The sequence below is a fragment of the Colletotrichum spaethianum genome, assembly GCF_022836535.1.
Source record: "Colletotrichum spaethianum MAFF 239500 DNA, contig10, whole genome shotgun sequence".
Classification (NCBI taxonomy): Eukaryota; Fungi; Ascomycota; class Sordariomycetes; order Glomerellales; family Glomerellaceae; genus Colletotrichum; species Colletotrichum spaethianum.
The window spans coordinates 899,790-919,903 of record NW_026054780.1 but is presented as its reverse complement, the minus strand read 5'-3'; the positions used below and the strand labels follow the sequence as shown (position 1 = coordinate 919,903).

At 52.5% G+C, this 20,114-nt stretch overlaps 7 protein-coding genes across 7 annotated transcripts; all 7 read right to left on the bottom strand.

Moving 5' to 3' along the window:
• Positions 1 to 3,645: 3,645 nt before the first annotated feature.
• On the bottom strand, positions 3,646 to 4,815 carry ColSpa_04801 (uncharacterized protein; the record flags this gene model as incomplete). The annotated part of the gene is made up of 3 exons (XM_049271013.1): positions 3,646 to 3,698; positions 3,734 to 4,344; positions 4,400 to 4,815. The coding sequence occupies 3 exons, from the start codon at positions 4,813 to 4,815 to the stop codon at positions 3,646 to 3,648; spliced, it is 1,080 nt and encodes a 359-aa protein (XP_049126970.1).
• Positions 4,816 to 5,158: 343 nt separating this feature from the next.
• Positions 5,159 to 6,582, bottom strand: ColSpa_04800 (uncharacterized protein; the record flags this gene model as incomplete). Its single annotated transcript, XM_049271012.1, has 3 exons — positions 5,159 to 5,703; positions 5,781 to 6,331; positions 6,392 to 6,582. The coding sequence occupies 3 exons, from the start codon at positions 6,580 to 6,582 to the stop codon at positions 5,159 to 5,161; spliced, it is 1,287 nt and encodes a 428-aa protein (XP_049126969.1).
• A 2,543-nt stretch (positions 6,583 to 9,125) lies between these two features.
• Positions 9,126 to 10,714, bottom strand: ColSpa_04799 (cytochrome P450 monooxygenase fsdH; the record flags this gene model as incomplete). Its single annotated transcript, XM_049271011.1, has 2 exons — positions 9,126 to 9,571; positions 9,619 to 10,714. The coding sequence occupies 2 exons, from the start codon at positions 10,712 to 10,714 to the stop codon at positions 9,126 to 9,128; spliced, it is 1,542 nt and encodes a 513-aa protein (XP_049126968.1).
• An 855-nt stretch (positions 10,715 to 11,569) lies between these two features.
• Positions 11,570 to 12,538, bottom strand: ColSpa_04798 (oxidoreductase andH; the record flags this gene model as incomplete). The annotated part of the gene is made up of 1 exon (XM_049271010.1): positions 11,570 to 12,538. The coding sequence occupies one exon, from the start codon at positions 12,536 to 12,538 to the stop codon at positions 11,570 to 11,572; it is 969 nt and encodes a 322-aa protein (XP_049126967.1).
• Positions 12,539 to 13,232: 694 nt separating this feature from the next.
• ColSpa_04797 (flotillin-like protein 1) lies at positions 13,233 to 14,831 on the bottom strand (the record flags this gene model as incomplete). The annotated part of the gene is made up of 1 exon (XM_049271009.1): positions 13,233 to 14,831. The coding sequence occupies one exon, from the start codon at positions 14,829 to 14,831 to the stop codon at positions 13,233 to 13,235; it is 1,599 nt and encodes a 532-aa protein (XP_049126966.1).
• Positions 14,832 to 18,385: 3,554 nt separating this feature from the next.
• On the bottom strand, positions 18,386 to 19,261 carry ColSpa_04796 (uncharacterized protein; the record flags this gene model as incomplete). The annotated part of the gene is made up of 1 exon (XM_049271008.1): positions 18,386 to 19,261. One exon carries the CDS (start codon positions 19,259 to 19,261, stop codon positions 18,386 to 18,388), a length of 876 nt encoding a protein of 291 aa, XP_049126965.1.
• A 240-nt stretch (positions 19,262 to 19,501) lies between these two features.
• Positions 19,502 to 19,696, bottom strand: ColSpa_04795 (uncharacterized protein; the record flags this gene model as incomplete). Its single annotated transcript, XM_049271007.1, has 1 exon — positions 19,502 to 19,696. One exon carries the CDS (start codon positions 19,694 to 19,696, stop codon positions 19,502 to 19,504), a length of 195 nt encoding a protein of 64 aa, XP_049126964.1.
• Positions 19,697 to 20,114: the final 418 nt, after the last annotated feature.

Genomic DNA, 20,114 nt, shown 5'->3' with positions numbered 1-20,114 from the left:
GTTCAGTGAAAAGGAGTCGCAGAGGTCGAAGGATGTCGAGTTTCTCGCGACAGGAGGTCCCTGTTGGCTTGAGTATTGAAGAATGAGTACTGTTCGATCGTTCAATGTCGGAAAGGACCTCAGCCAACACAACCGAGGGCCGCGACTCCTTGATTGTGAGAAGTAGGATGGCCATGCAGCCGTTGACAATCGCCGCTACGTAGAAGACCCAGGTCCTGGAGAGCCATTGTTAGTAACGTCGCCAGGTGGAATACTTCTAGGAGTACTGTACCAGTGAGCATATGCGAGTATCAAGTCGCTGATAACACCCCCAGCCAGCAGTCCGAGATTTGCCACCATAGACCACCAAAAAATCCACCAGACCCGTTCGTGAGTATCCCACAAATCTTCAATACTACCAGCGGCCACAATAGTTGGAATAGATGAGAGAAATCCACCAAGAAGGCGTCCAATTACGATTCCGGGAACTGTAGGCAGTGCGCCAATCAGGACACATGACAAGCTGTAGAGTCCAGTACTAACTACATAGAGCTTCTTGCGACCGAAAGATTCCGACCATGGGGGCAAGAAAACCCCGCCAACTGCCTGGCCCACGAGATAACTGGAGTTCCCATTAGACGACAGCAGGATGAATGTGGATGTCGATATACTGTACGTTGAGACAAATACAAAAGTCGCCAAAACTGGGCTGATTCCAAGGTCGCGGTATATGTGCCCAGCAACAGGTGTCTTTTGAGAGTCAGTATAGGGTTCACCGCGAGCGCGTGGCTGGAAGACATGCCCCTGCGGTGCTTATTGTCGTCCTTGAAAAGTTAATGTCAGCGAGCAAAATGCCAAGGTATGTCTTTCCACATACGTATAAAACTCAAGAAAGATGATCAGGCAAGTATCGTACGTCTTTCGCGAACGTCCCCATTGTCGCGGATGACCTTGACAGTCTGGCGTCCAGGGAAGCTCGTTATTCGGCTGAAAACTAGTCGCCGGTTCTAGACCGTCTTGTCTAGGATCAACCGTCGAAGGAGAGGCGGACATCTCGATAACAGTTTGTTGCCAGGCTATCGCCTACTTCGTTGAACATAAACAGTCAAGATGCCAATATTCTTCCCTGGCATGCGGGCAATAAGCGATATAAGGTCGCACCTTTAGATTGGTATGTTATGAGGAGGACAAAGCACAAGCACTTCGTGACTATACACAGAAAGACGCAAGCCGCCTTGAGGGCCAGGCCTTGTTGTCTCCAAAAGCCATTTGGAGATCGCAAAAGATACAAACGCCACAACTATTGAGACATTTTGTACCGACAAAGGCAGATCGAGACCTCCCCAGCTCTCAACGGTCACTAGATTTAGTTTTCGACTTCTGGAACCAGATTCAGCTCTGGTAGGGAACCCATAAGAAGGCAACGTTGACGACAGGTACCCAGTATTCGGTTCCGCCTATACCCATAGCGGCTGGTCTCAGCCAGGAGACCAAACGCAGAGCTTGTGGAGTTTGTGCTAGCTGTTCCCTTGGAATTTTGTGCCATGGCCAATCTGCAACAGGCAAAGTGCAAAAAGTATGGATTGCAAACAGGGTGAAGTACGGCCAAGTAGGAACGAGGCAGCTTAGTAGATGTTGGGTGCGGTGCATTTATCTGTACTTCTTGATTGACTAGTAACTGAAGCTTTTACAATACCTCTATCAATTTACATGACTATTTCTCATAAATTCTACTAGCTTTTGGAAAGCGAAGCAGTCACCTCCTATCTTTCATTTGAGCGAAGCAAATCTTGTGGAAAACGCCCTAGATAGATAGTTTTGCTGGAATCCCTGTGTTGTTGGGTCGATATTGGTGGTTTGTCTATGGAAGCGAGAAAATATATCCATACCTGATGAGATCCTCGTCGGCTAATCGCCTGTGCCATAAGGACTTCGAGCAAGCACAACGTAACTAGGAACCCCCACCACAACTTTCGCGTACACATGTTTGTATCTAGGTGGTGTTTTAACCTAACCCACCGGAGAAAAATGCCGGCAGTTTTACGTAAATAATGTTCCAATTGGTGGCCCAGGCCGACTGGAAGGAGTAAAAGCTGAGCCAAAATTTGGTGCTAGACTTGTGTTTCCCGTGGTTTCCGTATATTAAGCTTGGCGAGTTTTTTCCTGCTTCCGGAAGTACAATTTGGACCTGAACGCCTCTTCTTTTAGTGGCGTATATAGCCCCTGGCATCAGCAACTTAACATTGGTCAGGAACCGACGAGGTCCTAACGGAAGAAGCATTCTGAGAGATCCCAGAAATCCCGACAGTCTGGGAGAGGAATACTAAGCGGCTCTTCTTTCTGTTTCTTTCCTCTCCGCCTGGCTGCCAGAATGACTTTTTCGACGGATCAGGGTGGGGCAAAGTATCTAGTTTGCAACAGCGGTAATGGATGAGCGACATGCATAGGCTGATATGCGATAGATGTGTCAATCTATTTACCATACAGCCATTAGGTCTCACCAATGTGAACCTTGAGATTCTTCATACGCAATCCAGTGTCTCTTTATTAGATCGTCGAGTATCATGTGGATCATCACTGTGTCTAAGAAATATTGTTTTTACCCCCACATGTTCTGTCATGGGACTGTCTAAACTCTCTCCTTTGCGCACTCGTCTGTAACCGCTACACGTATGCTTGTGAAACACTTCACGCCGTGGCGTATTTCATCATTTACAAATCAACTCATGACTTGAGATCAGCGGTGGATTCGGTATTAGAACTTGATCATGCCATCCCTCTTTCTTCCCTTGCGCGCAACTAAACCTCAATCTAGAACGAAGATGAGGGGCCCCAGAAAAGTCTCTTCATAAACAAAATCCGCTGTGCGACGTCCGTTAGCGATCTCGAATTTGCAGCGATTCTTCATATACTAAGTCGAACATACATGTCGTTTGTTCCAGTGTTTGTATGCCTTCGAGCTCCAGGTAAATAATACCAACTATAGACAAGACTGGCAATTGCTAGTTCTTCCAAGAATGAGCCCCAGCCTTTCCTTCGAGATTGTTCTATTCGGGGTTCCGTAGACATGCAAAGCAATTTTATAGGTAATTACAGTGTACTTATTAATAGTACCCTGTCCCAGTAGCTTGGGAGTTACGCCAAACGACCACAGAGGCTCACCTCTGTCACTTGGATAGAGTCACATAGAAATGATACGCCTTGATCATTATTACTACGAGGATTTTAATGTGGTGATCCATCGGTAACTGAAAATTTGAGCAGAATGATTGTAAATCTGTAGGGCCTCGAGAATATGGTATTAATTAGAGGGTCTGTGTGAAGAATGCAATTGAGTGTACTCCAACCACTCGGATCACAGCTACATGTGTGACTCTACGTGTATACTACACAACTGTGTGGCACCGCCAACTCAGTCATTAAAGCATGCATCAGCCGTTTACTAACTGGAATTAGTTCTTTGTGTGCTTCGTGATGCGAATCCGTTCCCCGTCTGCTGCTAGCTGGCGAGAGGCCTCTGGGTTTGGAGGCGTCTTCGACAGCTTCACCCCTCGTCCATAGCGTCCCTTAAACTCCGAGTTGCCTCTATCCTCCATAGATTCATCAGAAGATGATGCATCACCTTGCGAAGGCGAGTGTTCTTTTCTGGGTGACTGCAGACTTATCCTAATATCTCTTGACACCTTCTGGAGTGAAGCTTCGCTCAGATGGCCTCCAACCTGTCTTGTCTTTGTTCCAAAGCCTCTATTCTTACCGTGGATTGTCTTTCCGTTAGTTGATACTAAGAATTGGACGGTGTCATCTCCTGCTGCGTAATTGTCGATGATGCTAATGTTTTCCTTGACGTGACTCTCTGCACTGGAGCAGATGTCCAGACATTGACGAGCAGTGGTCCACTCTTCCCTGAGCCTAGAAAGCTCTTCAAAATCAGGCTTAGAGCTCATCTTCGCCGCCGACTTCTCGATGAGTCGGTTCATCAAGTCTTCCATGTGCTTTTCCAAATTATTCACTGTTTGGGAAAGCCGCTCCTTGCAAGCTTGCAGGCTCTCGTTAGTGACCCGATTTGGATAAGGATTCGCGTCCACGGAGCTGGGAGTATTTGGACCGGTGGCTGGCTGGAGCTGAATCCGATCGATGTGATCTGCTAATTGCGCGCACACCTCGAGGCATTTCTGCGTGCTCGAACGCTCTTCTCTAATTCGTTGCAAGTCTTTTGCATCGGAGTCGGTCGCTGTCACCGTGCGTTCAAAGACGACCGCGAGCTTTTCATCAATGCTCTCTAGACGAGCTTCGAGGTCGTCAGTGGCTGTTTTGATCATCGTCTGGTACTTTTCGAGACCCTCGGCGGTAACAGTGGACTGGCGACTACACATTTCATGATCAGCATCATTCGTGTGCGGTACAATACAGAGAGACTTACAGGTTTGCATCAGCAAGAGCAATGTGGATAGTGGACTTGTACCCGGCGAGGAGATGAGTAAACTCATCGATACCGTCACCCATATATTGTAGCTTCACCCAGTCCCGGAAGCTAGTCCGGTCGCCACCAGACCGCGATGAACACCTCGCTAGTTCATGTTCAAACTCTTTGCAAGCCTCGCCGCATCGTCGCAAAGGAAGTTCAAGAACAGAAAGATCCAGATCAGCAGCAGCGTGGACCGTGTCCGTAAGTAAAGAGAGAACCTCGCTCAAATCCTTAGCCTCCTGAACAAGATCGCGCACACGTTTAGGGTGGTACTTGTATCCCTTCACAGTGCTGTAAAGTGAGACACTAGACTTGAAAGCGAAGGAGGCCAAAGTTAGCACCCCTGATGCAAGACCCACGGCTTCGGCCATCGCTTCAATAATTTCGCAATATGTTTAAGTGGCGGGGAGGGGCAAGTCACCAACCTAGAGGGCTGCGGGATCTATCCTGCTAAGTACTCCCTTTCGAGATAAGCAGGCCGTGCGGGGTACGGGATGTAGCCGCTAACCTGAACAACAGTGAACCCAGGCGACCCAACAATGCTGGCCAATGACATTTAGCTAATTGTGGCACGCCATTGCGGAAGCGATGGTCCTGGCTCCAACCTTCGAGGTGGAGACACCAGCCATTATCAAGAGCACAAATGCTCTCTCAGACGACCAGATAGTAGTCTTCAATGACACCAAAGGACAAGTCGTCTGGTCTAAAATCTAGTCAAATGTATTCCTTTGTCATCGATATGGTGTTGGCTTCGTCCATCGTTTTCAGTTCAAAGTTATACTCCTTGGAAGTGGGTGAAAGCTTCCATCTTGCGAAAATATGCCCAGTTTCCGCCAGGACACGCTGTAGCAACCCATTCAGATCCTCTGCGGCGACAGGTCGTCCGTGCTGCCCCCTCTCGTGCACATAAGGCTCCATGACCTTTAAAGCGTGTCGAACCCACTGCTCGGCCTTGCTCTCATCAAGCCTACTCGCCTCCACTGCCCGCCGCTTCACATCCTCCACATGTCGTTCCCTCTCCGTCGTCTCAAACGCCGCAAAAAGCAATCCCAGAAGCAAGTGCGACCGCATGGCATAATCAAGGTTGTTGGTGTTGCTGCTCGCGTCGACGCCCTCCGTCTCCTTCGCGGCAACGGCCGCTAGGAAGGCAACCTCCTCCTCGCTCCCGACCTCGGGCTCCCACCCCCGCCACCACGCCTGCAAACCCACCCCGCCGTCCGGCAACCCGCACCAGTCCACCTCGCTCTTGAGAGTGCCATCTAGGTCCGGTTCGAGAGACGGCGCGTCGCTGGACAAGTCCCATCGTTCTCGCGAGTAGTACGCCTCCCACGCCCACATGTCGAAGGCCCCTGCGCGACGTAAATGCCGAACTCGTTAGGGTTCCAAGCCTCGCTGGAATACGGGCCAGGAAAATCCATCTTCATGTACTTGAGCCAGAACCGGGCTTGTGTCTTCGAGTAAGGGTGCACGACGCTCGGGCGGTCCTTCCGTAGGCGCTCGATGGTTTGCTGGAGGGTCGAGAGGGCGATCTCGGTCATGGTTGCGGTGGGGAGTGCCGGCTGTCTCCGGCGCGTTCGCGCGACGTTGTGTGCCCACCGAGGAAGCTTGGTGAAGTGGCCGATTCCCTTGTCTCGTCGCGGCTGCCCGAGCGGGTCGCTTGCGTCTGGCAGGTCTTGCAAGTCGGGGAGGCGGTAGAAACGAGCCGAGACCGGCTGCGCGAGGAAAGCTGGTGAGTAGTACTCTCTCCATGCTTTTAGGTTGAGCAGCTGACGGTGCTCAGCGTAGAACGTGTCAAAATCGTCTGCCAAGGGAAAGTCCCCATCGAGTTGGTTGGAGGAGCGGTAGATGCCGGCTGCTATCTGGGCAAGGTAGAATATGTCCAGAGTGCTTTTGATTGTCAGTATTTGTTTTTCTTCTCAAAATTAGTGTCTGCTCCTGATGCAATACCGGTTGAATCTCAAACCCTCCTCGCCGAATGACCACCCTCGCGCGTGGAGCTGATCAACGACGTCGAAGACCCCGTTGCCATCCCACAACCCTTCATCCAAGTAGATGAAGGCTATTCGTAATACACGATCATGGTGGTCAACCGGCAGCTCCCCGCTTTCGACATTTGCGCGGAACTCTTTAGCATTCATGGCTCGCGACACTCATGAACACCGTCTAGACCACACCATAGTTTGTATGCCTAGGCAAGATGTAACAAATAGGAAAGGCCGATGTGGCCCGCTCCAACAATTCTGGCCAATAGCGTTTTGATATGTAGCTGATTGTGACACGCCAATCTGGAAACCATGGTCTTGGCTCAAAGCCTCGAGGTGGAGACTTCAGTCAAGGACCATGAGCATGGAAGCTCCGTCGCCGTATTATAGACATACAAATCCTGTTCAGTGACGCCAAGCGAATAATCCTATAGTTGATATAAAAAAATTGAAATCAGCTACATGATACATTCTCATCTTAGTGGCGTTGATAACAACCGAAGTATTCAGAATGGACACACCCTGGCCACTTCATCATTCATCGTCCTGCTTCGGCATTCTTCCTCTGTCATTATTGTATCACGCTGCCCGTTTTCTAAATTCATTTGGGTTAGGCCTCCTTCTGGCTGATTCCAAACTTGGGGGCTGTCCATCTGCCACCACTCGATTTGTAGCGGGACTGTTGACGGTCGAACAATCCGACGGTGAATGCTGGGGGGTAGCACTCATCTCTCTAGTGCCAAATCGGCTGCCATAACGATCCGTGGAGATCTTTTGCGCTGTGGCCTCTTCGACTGAACCAATCCACTGCGCTGATCTGTTCGTGGATGATGCTTTCTTCACATCAAAGAAGTCTGCCAGTGTCGTAATCACCACTTGATCGCTTTCGGAATCTGCAATCGCCTCCCCAACCTTGAAGACTTTCTTCCGGGCTACTTCTTCAGACGCCACTTTGCACACATCTAGACATTGTTTCGAATGTCTGAGCTCTTCTTCCAAGCGCGTTCTCTCGTGTTCACTCTGAGGCGTTCCGTCTTGTGCCAGAGACGTTAGACGCTCCTGCAGACGGCCAATGGTTTGCGACAGGTAATCTCGAGTCTCGTCCAGGGTTTTACGCGTCATTAAAGGTGCTTCGAACTGGTACTGATCGTTCTCAGCGGCAGTTGATGGAGTTTGTTGCTTGAGGGGCCCTTCTTGGTCCGTCAATGACTCAAGATAGGACCTCGCATCCTCACAAATGCGTAGGCATTGCTCCGTTACCGCTCTCTCATCCTTCAAGTCTATCGTTGTGTCATGGATACTAGTGCTCTCCGTGTTGTTGGTTTGGAGCAGCGCCAATTTGTCGTCAATGCGTTGCAGACGAAGATTCAATTCATGCATTGTGTCCATGATTATCTCATTGTATTCATCAAGGGCTTTCTGCGTAACTTTGGATTTATGCCTGTGATATTGGGTTCGATGAAGTTAATAATGGTCCAAGTAGGCAAGATGGGCAACTGACAACATGATTGTGCCTAGGCCTACCGAGATTGTTGCTTTGTACCCTGCCAAAGTGTCCATGAAGTCGTTGATGTTACCCCTCATGAATTCCATTTTGGCCCAATCTCGAACCCCGACTTTTGATTTTCCTTCAAACACTCTCATAGAATCCTCAAACTCTTTGCATAGTTGACTGCATCGAGCAACAGGGTCCTTCAAAAGATTCATGACTGATGCTTCGTGTTCAAGAAGCTCTCGCAGTCTGTTCAAGATACTGCCTAGGTCTTCGAGTTCATCTTGCAGACGACCCAGAGTCCTATCACGACCCTTGAAGCGACTAACCGCGTCTGAAAGTGACTTTGCTGATTGAATGGCGGCTGTGACGATGGCGATCACAGACGCAGTTATACTCAAAGGATCCGCCATGTTGTGCGTTTGCAGCTGTTGCCCGTACCAGATCTGGAAGGAAAACTGGGGAGAACGTCAGCAAACCGCAAATTGCGATGGGATGCTCTTGTTGAAATATTGGCGGCGTCTAGCGCCGGCGTGGAGTCGCACGACTAACAATGGCCAATCAATGATCCATTTTCTTTGCATCCGCTGAATGAGAGGAAAGCGTCGCATCCAATCCACCGTTTCTACTGTGATAGGCTGTTACCCCTCAGCTGAAACTTCAACCTTATCAATTAATTGACCATCATCTTTCTTCTGTCGATGTCAAGCATAGAGTCGAGTCGCGCGCCAGTTGCTTGAAGCCGTCAGATTTCGAGCATTTTCACTACTTATAAGAGCGAGCTTTGCCTAATCCCCTCTGCTTGCTCTCGCCGCGTCGCTCTGTATTCACTAGTCGTTCGATATCTCAATGAGTGTTCGGTTGAATGATCCAGGCCCTCCTCTTTTAGTTGATCTTGAGCTACTTTCTTCTGCACAGGCCATAGCGGGGTTGAGGTCAGACTCGACCGGGCTCTCCAGTGGAGCGTGCATCAGAAACTCGTGAATATTTGCTCTTCCTGGAAAAATTCCATCATGTCAAGTTTGTATTTGATACAACGATAACTGTTGGCCACTGCATCTTAAGTCATTGAGAGTCTTGTGGAAAGCTTCTCAACACCCACAACTACAACATCACGACGAAAGGAAGGCAGCGGCGCGGTGTATTAATAGATAGGGTACATTACATATTGTTGTTCCGCATGTCAGCCTCACCAGCAACCTCTGGGCTATACAGCGAACTCGGCCTCTCTTGCAGGTGTGAGACACACCTTTGTCCCATTCCGGGAGCTCAGGGTCAGAGTCAGTGACTCCTCCCATGGCCCCGCATCCCGACTCTCAAGCACCTGGAACTCCTGGGCCATCCGGACGACAACGTACCCAACTTCAGTCAAAGCATACCGTTGGCCCACGCAGATACGTGGGCCGCCGTTGAAGGGCAGGTATCCCCAGCGTGGCCGCAGCTTTTCGTCTTCCCAGCGTTCCGGGCGAAACTCCTCCGCATCTGGCCCGTAAAAGTCCTTCCGCCGATGCATTGCGTATAAGTTGTAACCCACCAGGGTGCCTTTGGGCACAAAAACTGGCGAGAGGCCATCTTCACCTCCTCCAAGAGGTAGTACGGTGTCTCTCAATGCCATGCGCTCGTTGCGCGGTATAACAGGATGCAAACGTAGCGCTGGGCCAATCAGCGGGGTCGAGGTAACGGTAAAGGGATTCGCTTACATTCGTTCATACAGTACTCGACATATTTGAGGCTGCGGAGCTCTTCGTAAGTCGGCGCCCGGCCCTGCAAGTGAGCTACTTCTCTGCGCAACTTGTCCCATATTGCGGGGTTCTTGGCCAGCATGAAGAACAAGTTGCTGAGCATACTAGCCGTGGTGTCACGGCCAGCCAGTAAAACGTTCATCAGCTCATTCAGAACACGTTGCCTATCGGATGTCCGCGAAGCCAGCTCATGTGAGAAGATGCGCTTCTCTCTCTCCGTTTCGAAGTGGTGACCCTCTCTGTTTGCTTTTTTAGCCTCAACCGCGTTGAATGCCTCGTCCACGAAGGGCTGGGCGAACTCCCGGCAGATGCGATTGCACTCGTCGCCTTTTGAATCGCGGTAGAACGCCTTGAGAGAACCCAGCGTGCCCCGAATTATGATAGCCCTTTGCGCATAGTGAAATGCTCCAGCGAAATCAGGTCCTTGCCGGGTCTGCTTTAGAGTTCCGACCGATTTTCCAAAGAGGAACTCGGTCGCCGAATCAATGGTGTAGCGGAAGAAGAGGTCCTGCAGGTCTACGACCGTCTTTCCATCACGCGGAAGCAGGAGGAAGAGGTCCTGGATCAGGTTCTCAAGCGTCGTCAAGTCAGCCACCTGGGTACGGGTAAAGCTGGGTCGAATGAGCGCCCGCGACGCGGCCCAGTGATCACCATCCGTGTCGAATATTCCATCCCCCAGCAGTGGTCTGAACGCATCGAGACGGTGGTTGATGCCGTAATCACCGAATTTGAGCGAAAGGATGGTCTTGATGTTCTCCGGCTCCACCGTCAAGATCACGCTTCTATGCAGCTCCTTCACCGTAAACGTATTGCCGTAGACGGCGAATAAGTCGCAGCCCCGCTCGAGAAGCTTATGCTGTCTGCGCGCGCGGATGCTACTGGGGATCGTGTCGAGGCCTAAGAAAGGATCTTTGTTGAAGGACCTCGCCACAGGCTGGCAACCGTGCTCGCGTGCGAATCGACGGCGAGTAAGAAAACGCCGGATAAGGACCCACGAAACGGCTCCTAGCACAGCGATCGTCGCGAACAGCTTTTGGTAGAGGGTAAAATACATCTTGATGGTCATTGCACAGGCAGCAGCGCCGTCGAAACAGAAAGCCGACGCCGGTTGGGTAGAACGGCGGTCTTGATGCGAGGATAAAGGGAACAGACATTTCTATTTATGGGGAGAGTGGTGCTGTATTAATTATCGTTATTAGTGTAGGATCACCTACCTGGGTTGCTGCATATACGGGCTAACGCAATCCCGGATCACTGAAAGAAAAGCCGAAAGAAGCGAGATGAAGAGGGAAAGTAGAGGAGAAAGAGTGCCTGGTTAACGATCTGAATCTTGTTCCATGACTTTTGGCGTACAAAGACTCAATCACCTCAAATCTCCAATCCACAAACGCAAATATCAAGAGTCCCCTTAACTTATTACTAGGGACTAGAACCGTCCGAACCGTCCCGACGTAAGGCACTCCTCATACGGAACACGCTCGGCTCAACGGCACGGCGAGGAGGTTGGGGTCCTCAGGTCCGAGTCATTTACAATAATCAGCTCACCAAATCGGAGGCCGCCCACGGAGAATGTGGCTGACGGCTGACGGGCACCACCCGAGTGGAACCCGGAATGGAGGACACCGCCAAGCCCTTGCTGTTTTGGCGATGCTTTCTCCAACGTTGTCACGGCCATGAAGTGTCGGCCACGGATGCGATTGTCTTCCCGTCTCCCGAGGATCTCCGGCACAACGTGTTTTCCGGTCCCTGTTGCGCGCAAGCATGTCTGGGGCATCGTTTCGCTCCAGTTCTGTCGACAACGTTTTCAAGCCCCATCGATAAACTCCAGCTGAGTGGCACCGGCAACGGTTGCATCTGTATTACTTGAGTACATATTGAAACAACTTCTGCTCGTCCTATTTTGATCCACTCAATGTGCAACCAAGTCATCGAACAAACCCAACGTAAACTTCCATACTTTCTCATCGACACCTCGCTTCCTCATGTCGCCCAGCACCTTTTCATTGCTCACGCTCTCTCCCTGTTGATCAATTAAAAAGATCCCACCATCCGATTTCTTTGCAACTTCAAGCCCCTCAGGCACCGGCACAAGACCCTCTCCTCCCTGGATCGCATAGCGATCACTTGTAGCCAGAAACAATCCCCTTACACCTGCCTCCTCGACACTCATCTCCCCTGGCGGGTCCATGCCGTACTTGCGCGCCCTTTGGAGACCAGGGGTGGCAACGGCGCCAGGAAACATGTGTACGATACTCAACTTTGGATTCTCCCGTGCCAAAACTTCGAGGGCTAGGGTCCCCATTGTCGCGGTATGAACTGAGGCAGGCCAGAAGGCCCAGTTGCCTGGTTTACGAAGGTCTAGGTCGTCCTCGTCGATGGTGTTCTCCAAGCCGGCTGCCAGGACGGAGACGACGCGCGGGTGGGCGGCGTTCTTGAGGAGGGGTAGAAGTCTCTGCAGGGCGCGGAGACGGGTATAGTACCGGGTCGACATGGACGGGTCGAGGCCCTCGACGGTGTCCTCTCTTCCTTCAAACGCAATGAAGCCGGCTGACAGGAACAGGATGTCGAGTTTGCTCTCCTTCGCGATGACGGCGTCGACTGCCTTGTCAATGTCGGAGACCAGAGCATGGTCGGCCTTGATGAGGGCGTAGGTGCCGTCTGGGTTGGTCTCGCGGAGCGACGAGAGGAAGGCAACGTGCGACTCTACCGTTTGAGGACGAGCGACGGTGTAGATGCGCGGGGACTGGGCGTGCTGGGCGAGCTGTTGGAGGGTGCTCTGGCCGATGCCTGATGTTGCGCCGATGAAGAGGGCAACTAGCCCTTTGGGCAGAGCCGCGATACGGGCGTTAGAGGATTGGACTATTTTAAGAGAGACCATTTTGACGGTTTCTTCCGTTACTGGAAGTCTTTCACTTCTTGGAGAAATATAAATAAGACCTTGAGGTTTGTTGGTCGCGAGGTCATTGAGTGTGGGTAGGACGGTTTCTCAATATTAATGATACCTTTGTGCTTGTTAATGATGATGTCGGCATTTTTCTTTAACCACCCTAGAGAGTTACTCCGTGTTTGACTAACATTTCGTTGTTTGTTTGAGCCTCTATCCAAATACGTGATCCCTTGAGTCTTTGGTTGGGTCAGTGTTAAGCCAGGTTCCTGCTGACGTTCCGTCGCGCGGACGCCGAGTGCGGGCGACTTGGTCAGCAAAGACGCGGCGTTCGGGTAGATAGCTCCAATGTCACTACCCGACTGTCCGATAGACTGAGGGACGGATTTTTTACCATCTTGGCTTTTTGCCGTTTGTCCGACGCCCCACGTGGTTTCAGTCGATCCGATTAAGATTCTGCGGACGCATCACCCTATGGCATGATCACTTAAACCAGGAATATTTTCAAAGTACATTGCAATTAATCTAATCGAGAGTATCAAATTAAGAACTAAAAGTACAGACAAAGGAGATTTATGATATCGACTATGGTCGTCCTGCTGTGGTATCATCAAAAATTCATGAATCAAGCAAAACCATCAACGCCGATGTTCCCAAAGCAGTTAAAAGAGTGTGCGTGGTGTCGGTCCTAATGGCCACCGTTGACATTTGACTTCTCGCCCTGCATCGCCTCCATGCCAGCGTTGAGCTTGCCAAACTGCCACTCGGGAAGCGTGATGCCGGTCTGCTCGTTGATGGTGGTCATCAGGGGCGGCAGCATCTGGTAGACGTTGCGCATGGTGTCGATGCCCGAGTTTCCACCGGCACCGTCGCCGCCCTGGCTGCCCGTGTTCCAGACGCTGATCTTGGGCTGCAGGCCGCGGATGGCCTCGGCGTTGGCCTTGGCCAGGTCGACGTAGGTGCCGTTCTCGATCATGAGGTACTGCAGCAGGCCGGAGGGGCCGCCGAAGGCGCCGGCCATCTTGCTGTAGGCGTCCGCCATGGCGGCGACACCCTCGGCCTTCTTCAGGGCCAGGGAGAGCTCGGCCTCGGCGGTCAGCTGGGCCGAGTACTGGTGCGCCTCGGCGTCCTGGCGGGTCTTGTAGGCGTTGGCGTCGGCGGTCCTGGTGGTGCGGTTGAACTCGGCCGTGGTATGGGCGTCGGCGTCCTTCTGCGTCTTGTAGGCCTTGGCCTCGGTCTCGCGCTGGCTCTTCTCAAAGTTGGCCTTGGCGTCGGCCTCGATGGCGTACGCCTCAGCGTCAGCCTGCTGCTGGCGGGCCTCGCGCTCGATGGTGGCCTTGACGACGTCGGTGGCACGCAGGCGCTCAATCTCGGCGGCGGCGCGCTTGACCTCGACCTCGCGCTTGAGGTCCTCGTCCTTGGACTCGAGGGCGCGGCGGGCCTCGACACGGGCGATCTCGACATCCTTGCTGAGGGAGGCCTGGCGGGTGTCGAGGTTTGCCTCGGCGGTGGCGCGCTCAATGTCGCGCTCCGTCTTCTGGACGGCGGTCTCGGCGTAGATCTTTGCGATCTCGCGCTCCTGCTCACCCTTGCGCTTGGACTCGCCGACGTTTCCGCGCAGCTGGGCCTCGGCGACGTCGATCCTGGCCTGGTTGCTGGCGCCCTCGTGGGCCTTGCGGGAGAGGGACTCGAAGTAGTTGGAGTTAGGGGCGTCCTTGAGCTCCTTGACGTTTGCGTTGTAGATCTTGAGACCGAACTGGTCAAGCTCGGATTGAATGTTCTTGAAGATGCGGCGCTTGAAGACCTCGCGCTCGGTGAAGATCTCCTCCATGGTCATGCTCGAGACGAGGACGCGGACCTCACCCTCGATGATGCCCTTGACAATGTTCTCGAGGTGGAGCATGGTGCCGCTCTTCTTCTCGCCGGAGTCGGCGAGCAGCATGGCGTACTTCATGAGGGAGTCACCGCGATCCTCGCGGCGGTTGGACGAAATATGGCCATCGTCTTCGTCATCGTGGCTCGAAGCAATTGAGTGGCCTGATTGGTGTGTGGCGTTGGCGCCACGCTGGTTGACGTCCGGACCGACGGTGAAGACTACGGGCAGGAGGAACTGAAGCTTCTCCTTGGTCATGGCCTGCAGGTTCATGGCGTAGTCGTGGGGCTGGACGCTGAAGCGCATACAGCGCTGAAAGGGCCATACCCAAGCTGCCTTGGTGATCTTGACCGTCTTCACGGACATACCCGTGATGGCGAGGTACTCATCGGGGGCGGCGACTCTGTACGACATCTTGGCGGTGTTGTGTTGCGGTGTTTGGCGGTAGTGAAGGTGTGATTGGTTTAGATGAGAGTTACTACTCCGGGTTATTCGAAAAGATAAAGTCGATAGAGTTGACTGCTTTTATGTGCGAATGCTGATGAGACTCAGTCGGATACCTCGATAGCTTGAGAGATAGAGCGGCGTAAAGGTTGAGTGAAGTCTCGGTAAGATCAACGGGAAAGGATGCCGAGGAGGTGGCCTCGCAGGATAGGTTCGCAGAAAAGTTGGTGAGCGGCTGGGTAAGATGTATATATGGCGTGATACCCTTGGGTAAGGTATGCTTTGGGATATCTCGAAGTGACTTGGACGATGCAAAAATGACACCATGAAGAAACGCCGCCGTGTTATATAGCAAGACAAGGTTGCTTGATGCCAACTCGCAAAGCTCGAGCTCGATCCTTCCATCATCTTAGCTAGCGCTGAGAACGCCCAGCCAAGCTAGCCAACGGCGGCGATTGGCCGACGACGAGGCATCCTTCCTGTCGAGTAAACATGCCTCGTGGGTTGCCCAGTATGTCAGGAATGGGTGTCAATGTGTATTCGTGTGTGTGTGTGTGTGTGTGTGTGTGTGTGTGTATACGGGAGGCCCGAAAGAGTCAATCAGCACTGAATCCAAACCAAGTCGGTCGGTGGCAGTGCATCCTTGGGCTGAATTGGCCCATGTTGACTGAGTGGCATTGATGCTGGAAGGCGCTTGTTCCCCCCTGTTAGTCACCAAGAAGATCCGCAGACCAATCACGGCCCGTCAAAGGATGCGTGAGGTCAGGTGAAGTGTCCCGTGCACGCTAGAGCGCTTCTCGAAGACTTCCTTAAGCGGCTGCCTAGCCTGCCACCACCGTGCCTGCCTGTTGTGGGGGAAATCAATAAAGGTGTCGATCCGGATCTTCCGTTCCCTCGTCGTTCATCTGAGGCCCGCCACCAGCTCATCGTCGCCCCAGACATATCCCCTCCTCTCTGTCAGACTTGCATCAGGTACGGGTGAACATGATTCCAGGTTCGAATCTACGGTAGCTTCCCGGCCTCATTGAGCAAGTACGGCATGCTCACCACCACAATAATGACTCGACTTCATGTCCCTTTGACTGCCACCAGGCTGCAATCCACTCTCGGGCACTGGGCACCGGTCATGTCTATCTGATCTGTAAGAGAGGTGGGCTACCCTCACTCTCTTCACCGAAGAATAACTTTGCGGCTTCGTTCTGCCCCGGGTTCGTCTCAAAGTCACACATTCCTCTTCCGGGGATTTTAATTTGAATTGTCTCAACAGCCCGTCGAAACAACCTCGCGCTTCACCTCCAAACGGTGACCGAGGTCCCGGACCCGAACTCCAAAGTAGATACCGACGGCGGGCCTCATTCGGTCACCTGTTGCGGAATGCTGGGCAGAGTTCGTACCTTGCGCTAATCAGCAAACACGTCCAAATGATTCAACCGCAGCGCGGCACAGCATTTTTCACAGCACTCTAGTCGGGCGCATCGCCCCCCTCTCTCCCATGCTAAGAAACGTCCCCAATGGCTCCAAGGTCCCTGGAACCACACTATCAGTGCGACCACCCACAAGTCCCCTACTAGCGTTCGCAGCTCCTCCGCTTCGCCCAGCCGGCCCAAGAACACCCAAGCGAGATCGACCACGCCAGAGAGTCACAGCCTCAGCGCATTTAAGGGAGGCAACTCTATTTTTCCTGCATCCAAACCCATGGATTCCGCCCGAGTGGCCTCTTGAAGTCATTGTGATTAAGCCTCGTGATTAGTTTGATTCCATGGGCCCCACCACCCCGAATTGCAACTTGGACTGTATCTATGTATGCATGCATGCATGCATTCTTGGTCTTGTTCTCAGCCCTGTGAATCTTCTGTCGTCGGCATTGACCAAAGGCAAGCTCGTCTCGTCAACCACTCATTCAGTCACCTGGCCATTCCCGAGGCACAGTCCACTCCCGCTTCTAGGCGCCGAGGCTGGTCGTCTGCTTCCAAGATCCTCCGCCGTTCCTGCGCGAACTGCGGCTCTCAATCTTACCCTAGACGTCACGCAAGGCGTTTTCCGAGCAGGAGACTCTGACTTATTAGTCATCGTGCATGCAATTCTCCAGAGGGCACCACCTCCAAACGCCAAACTCCCAATCATCGCGATAACGGCCCCCTTCGTTCAATCCGTTCAGTGTCACAGAAGACGCCGGTATCAACCATTTCAAGTCGTCAGGGTTCTCTTATCCAAGCAATATGTCCAAGGACCCGGATGGGGACGGGGATATGCCCCCTCCGTCCTATAGCGAAGCAACGACTTCGTACTCCTCCACCTCCTCATACCATCCCACATCATCCGTCTCTTCGACGCTCAGCGGCCTGTCTTCCCTCCTGCGGGTAACCCACTCTCAACAAACGGCTCGCGATACTATCACAACCGCAAACCTCCTCCCACTCTTGACTCCACACCTAACATCCCTGTTGACTCGACTGGGGACGACACCACATCCACCATCACTAACAGAACTCTACCTCGTGCCCGCCGCCGCAGTCGGACCGGAATGGAGCATCGCTTCGGACGCTGATAGAAGGGCAGGGGAAGTCGCCCAAGTCATCCGTGTGAATCCAGAAACAGACCCCGACTCAAAAGGCGAAGGTGATAGCAAACGCGGCAACCCGTTCGCAGATGCAACGGCTGCAGGCTCATCGCGCGAATACGAATTTGACGAATGGGGTCGCTGGGATGACGACGCAGACACGGCCTCGACGTCCAAGGAGGGCCAGTGGTGGTGGAACGATGAGGCGTTGGCACGTCGCCTCGCAAAACGGCTACAGCCCGAGCCCAAGCTCGACCGCACCGTGGTCAGCGCCGTGTTGGAACAAGCGAGAGAAGAGAAGAAGGCGGCGAGATGGGGGTGTTTAGATCTGGCAGCGAGTCGCCATCATCGTCTTCGTCAGCCCCGCCGCCGTCTCGGCAGTCTGAGAAGGCCACGCCATTAAAGCAAGAAGAGGACGTTGCAATGACAGTGCGCGCAGAAGAAGTCACCTTTCGCAAGGAGAACGAGATGGGGATATGGGAGAGCATGCGCGGATATGGGATAGTTGCGAGAGTCAGGATTCGGAGGACTTGAGAGCCTTGCGGGGATGGCGATGAACAAATTTCGTAGCTGAAGAAGCTGTCGAAGCGGATCGGGTGAGAGTGGTAAACGGGTTCTCATATGGATTCACGTACACAGAGATTATTCTGCAATCCTCTACAGCCGGTTGAGCAGTCAAGCCCGAGGGAAGCTAATCCTTGGGCTAAGCAAACATGACTAAACGTTGGCCATGAACGTCGATCACCAGCACTTATGCCAAAGACACCAGTTTAACACATAATCCGAAGCATTTATGAAGAGATATGAATATGCAGTTTTAGCCAGCGCGGCATTCTTGAGCCTTTATTCAACCCCCCCCCCCAAGAAACACTCAATGTCCCTACTGTTCGTTAGCATACATCTTAATCAAGTAGGCCTTTCAGAAAGCTACATATGATATCCCCCGCGGCACTCAGTCGCCAAACTACAATCCGATAGACATGCCAGGAAGCAACAGCGTAACCCCGAGCTTCTCGAACCTCCTCACCGTGACGGCCATGAACTCGACCTTTAACATCTGCCACAGCAGGACGTCATCAGACCAGTCTTTAAAGCACCGCATGTCCACAACCCTCAAGCCCTTGACCCCTCCCGCCATCTTCATGGCCCCAAAGGTTCCCAGGATCCTGCTCATCACCCTCTGTAGCCGCACCTTCCGATCCGCGCGAAGAAAACACTGCTCGTCCTCGCCTACGACCATCTCCACCGTCTCGAGCGGCTTCATCTCCATGAGGCAGTTGCCATTCCAGAACAAAACGCCTCTGAAGCCGGCCTCGTACTGGTTTTTGAGGAAGCCGGTCTTAAGGTGTTGGAGCTTGCGCAGGCAGCCGATGTTGGGGATGAGAGCGGTGGGGTATTCGTGCGCCGTGTCCACCCAGGCCAGTGTCTCCAGCGTGTCCTTGACAGGCTCGAACGCGTCGTGAGATACCTTACCAAAGGTGTTGAAGTTCAGAAATGTGCGCAGCGAAGAAAGTTTTTCCAGGAGCGTCTTTGTGGTAGATTCCGAGTCGGACGAGGAGCAGTCGTAGAAGTGCGCCTCCTTGAGCTGCGGCAGTGTTGGGAAGTTTGCGTCGACCATGCGGAAGCCTCGCAGTGTCAGGCGCTCCAGCAAAGGCAAAGCAGGCAGTAGCTTGTACCAGCTATTGAGGTGGTGCAGAAGACGGCCGTTCTTTTGGGTAAGCTCCAGGCTGCGTAGCGCCTGGATCTTGACAACCCCTGAGCCGAGGGAGATCTGGATTTCTCGGCTCATCCGCGACGTGTGATGCCCGGACTTTCCGCCAAAGGCATGTGTGACGGCCATGTGCGTCACCTATCGCTGCAGATGTTTGCCGTTGTCATTGGTGGTGGTCTTCAAGAATCTGTGTAGCTGGCGGTAGTTGGTGCCCGAGATAACGACGTTTCGGTAGAGGGCCTTCTCGCAAGCCTGAGAGACGCGGGAACATGTAAGTGATAGGTTGATGATACCCTTGTTATTTTCTTCCGATTGTTTGTTGTACGTGCGAAGCACAATGTAGTCATGCTTAATCTTCTCCTTGGCAAATCAGGGGAGCCAGGGCCAGTATGATTGGGACTCCCCTCTGTTGGTGGTATACTGGAGGTCCGACTGGGTCTCGGGCAAGACGATGCAGTCTCGGGCGACGTATCCGGCGATCTCCACTAAGATCTCGAGTGGAAATGCTGCCAAGCTGGGCTTGTTTGCTGTTGCTTTGCGGCGTGGGTTGGTAGTAAACTTCATGGTGACGTGTTTGGAAATTGTTTAAAATACAGATTGGAATTCGCGTGGAGAGAATCAAATGACTTCGTCAGGCAAGATGAAAAACAGGAAATCCTCAGGATTTTCCTACCAACTTGTGATGATGGTTCTAGAAGGCAATATTTGTTGTATCTTTAAACTTCGGTCCTGAGCCATCTCCGTAACATTGTCATTGTAACGCGGAGGCACAGAGCATGTGAGAATACCGCGGAGGCTGCCATGTAAGATGTGGCGATCCACGGATCAAATTTCCAGTACCTGGGTTATGGTACCAGCACCTGCTTGTTATTGCAGCGGAACTTCTTTTGGAATCAGTCATTCAGTATCGTTTCACTGAATGAAACCTATTGTGGTATCTTCGTTGAAGCTTTTAGGGTTCCACGGTAAATGTTAACCAACT